Below are 2,500 nucleotides of genomic sequence, written 5' to 3'. Positions count from 1 at the left end.
CGTGTATTTTCACAGAAATCTTCATGTGTGTGTCTGCATCTAAGTGAGTAAGGTTGCATATATGTCTGAGTATGTGTGTGTGTGTGTATGTGTATGTGTACGTATATATATATATATATATATATATATATATATATATATATATATATATATATATATATATATATATATCCACATAACTACATTTATACACAAACACATATATATATATTTATATATATATATATATATATATATATATATATATATATATATATATATATATATATATATATATATATATATATATATATATATATATACATACTGTACACACACACACTAAAGTAGAGCATAAGAAAGAGAAAGTCGCCATCTAGTTTCCGATCTAACGAGCGGCCATTCAAGTGGCAATCATTAGAAAGAGGTTCGTCAGACCACAAAACCAGAAACACGCAGAGCCCCTAACGACGGGATTTCATCTTATCATCAATCCTTCGCTGCCATAGCAACCTCGGGACATAAACACACACACACAACCGGTTATCGGAAGGATCTCCACCCACCCATTCATAACGATTCTCCACTTAGAGCGATGTGGAGTATTTTTGCGTGTGTGTTAACCCACGCATACATACATACATACATACATACATACATATACATCGTAGGATCATTTACGATTCAGCTGTTAAAATATTAATGTGAAAGTGACTGTTTTTTTCTTGAGTTCATTGCTGAAAAGAAGGTACACACACACATATATATATATATATATATATATATATATATATATATATATATATATGTATATATATATATATATATATATATATATATATATATATATATATATGTGTGTGTGTGTGTGTGTGTGCGCGCGCGCGCGCGTGTATGTATGTATGTGTGTGCGTGCGTGTGTGTATAAATTCTTTTTCAACATTGAACTCATGATAAGAAAACAACACAACGGTCACTGCCACATTCACATTTTCACTCACGAATCATGAATGAACCTCCTGTACAGAGAAAATTCTACATCATCATCAACTTAATAAAAATCAGAGAGAGCTCATCAGCAGCGCGTTGAAACTCCCTACACACAATGCGTACGTGTAACATCCTTATCTTTCACGCACTCTTTTTTTTCTTCGTGAACATTACGGCTTCCTTTTAAAAAAACTTTTAATGGTCTTCTATTCCTTCCTTCCCAATAACACTCTCCACCAAATCATCATTATCCATTTTTTCCACATGACCTCAAATAATCTCATCCAACTTTTCACCAATGTTCACCTATTTTCCTACTTTTTCCAGGTAATTCCACATTTCTCGCCCTATCAATACTCGCACTGCTCAGACAAATCGTTTCAAAAGATTTATTTGCGTTCGGTATCTATCCTTTACTTCCATAAAGGAGAGCTGGCTCAGATATATCTTTATATACTCCTATCTGGGTTTCCAAGGACCATTCAAGTCGTTCCCCAATCTTTTCCTTACACTCCGTTATCTTTTGTGCTTCACCTATTCTGTGATTCGCCTCTTCTCTCTTCCTATGATCGTCCTTGGTATGTATTCAGTTATAGTTACATATGAATCCACCTACTGAATCCTTCCGCTATTCATATCAACATTAATTTGTTCCATCTCCAAGGTACAAATTTATCTTCATAACCTTCCTCTCGCTCGCCTATATCTCAGCAACCTCCTTTTGTTAATATTCTGAAAGACTTTGACTAGTTTTTGTCCCTTCTCTTTCTTGCTCATCTTTACCTCAACTACCACCTTGTGCTAACACTTTCAAACTCTTTTACCAGTTTCTGTACTTTCTCTTCACTATCCCAGAACAGCACGGTATTATCTGCTATGATCAAAATTCTAAATTTCATTCACAATCCACTATTCCATTCTATAACTTAGCATCTAAATCATAAGGATAAAGAACAGCTTTGTACATTTAACACTAACCTTTTCCATGGCCAATATCACTCCTAAAATTATGGTTTCCGGTGACCCCATCGTGCAGCTGACCCAAACCGCCGTACAGGAACCCTTCAGTCGTCGTGCCGTCGTAACTAAGGTCAAGGAGGTCGACCTCGACTCCCCGGTCGTGACCTTGGGGCATCGAATAGGACACCAGGCCATCTGGAAGGATACAGAGGAAAAGAGGTTAAGTAAACTAGAGGAATATTTAAGTATCAAAATTAATCATATGTATTTTTGTGCATAGAGATGAATTTACATACACAGACACACATATAAATATACATATATAAGTATATATATATATATATATATATATATATATATATATATATATATATATATATATATATATATATATATATATATATATATGTATATATAAATACACACACATGTAATGTAAGAGTGGCTAGACTCACTCTTACATTACAGTCATTTTTGACGGTTTGTGTATAATAATAATAATAATAATAATAATAATAATAATAATAATAATAATAATAATAATAATAATAATAATAATAATAATAATAAT

The 2,500-nt window shown here is 32.7% G+C and overlaps 1 protein-coding gene across 1 annotated transcript in view; it reads right to left on the bottom strand.

The window, feature by feature from the left end:
- The window catches only part of LOC136845234 (discoidin domain-containing receptor 2-like), a 577,207-nt gene that overhangs the window by 105,841 nt on the left and 468,866 nt on the right, over positions 1-2,500 (bottom strand). Inside the window, 1 exon segment of the mRNA XM_067115322.1 lies at positions 1,948-2,124. Within this exon segment, the coding sequence (XP_066971423.1) occupies positions 1,948-2,124 (177 nt within the window).

This window comes from Macrobrachium rosenbergii, chromosome 13, assembly GCF_040412425.1.
Source record: "Macrobrachium rosenbergii isolate ZJJX-2024 chromosome 13, ASM4041242v1, whole genome shotgun sequence".
Lineage (NCBI taxonomy): Eukaryota > Metazoa > Arthropoda > Malacostraca > Decapoda > Palaemonidae > Macrobrachium > Macrobrachium rosenbergii.
Note: the sequence above shows the minus strand (reverse complement) of the source record. Positions and strands in the feature narration are given on the sequence as shown.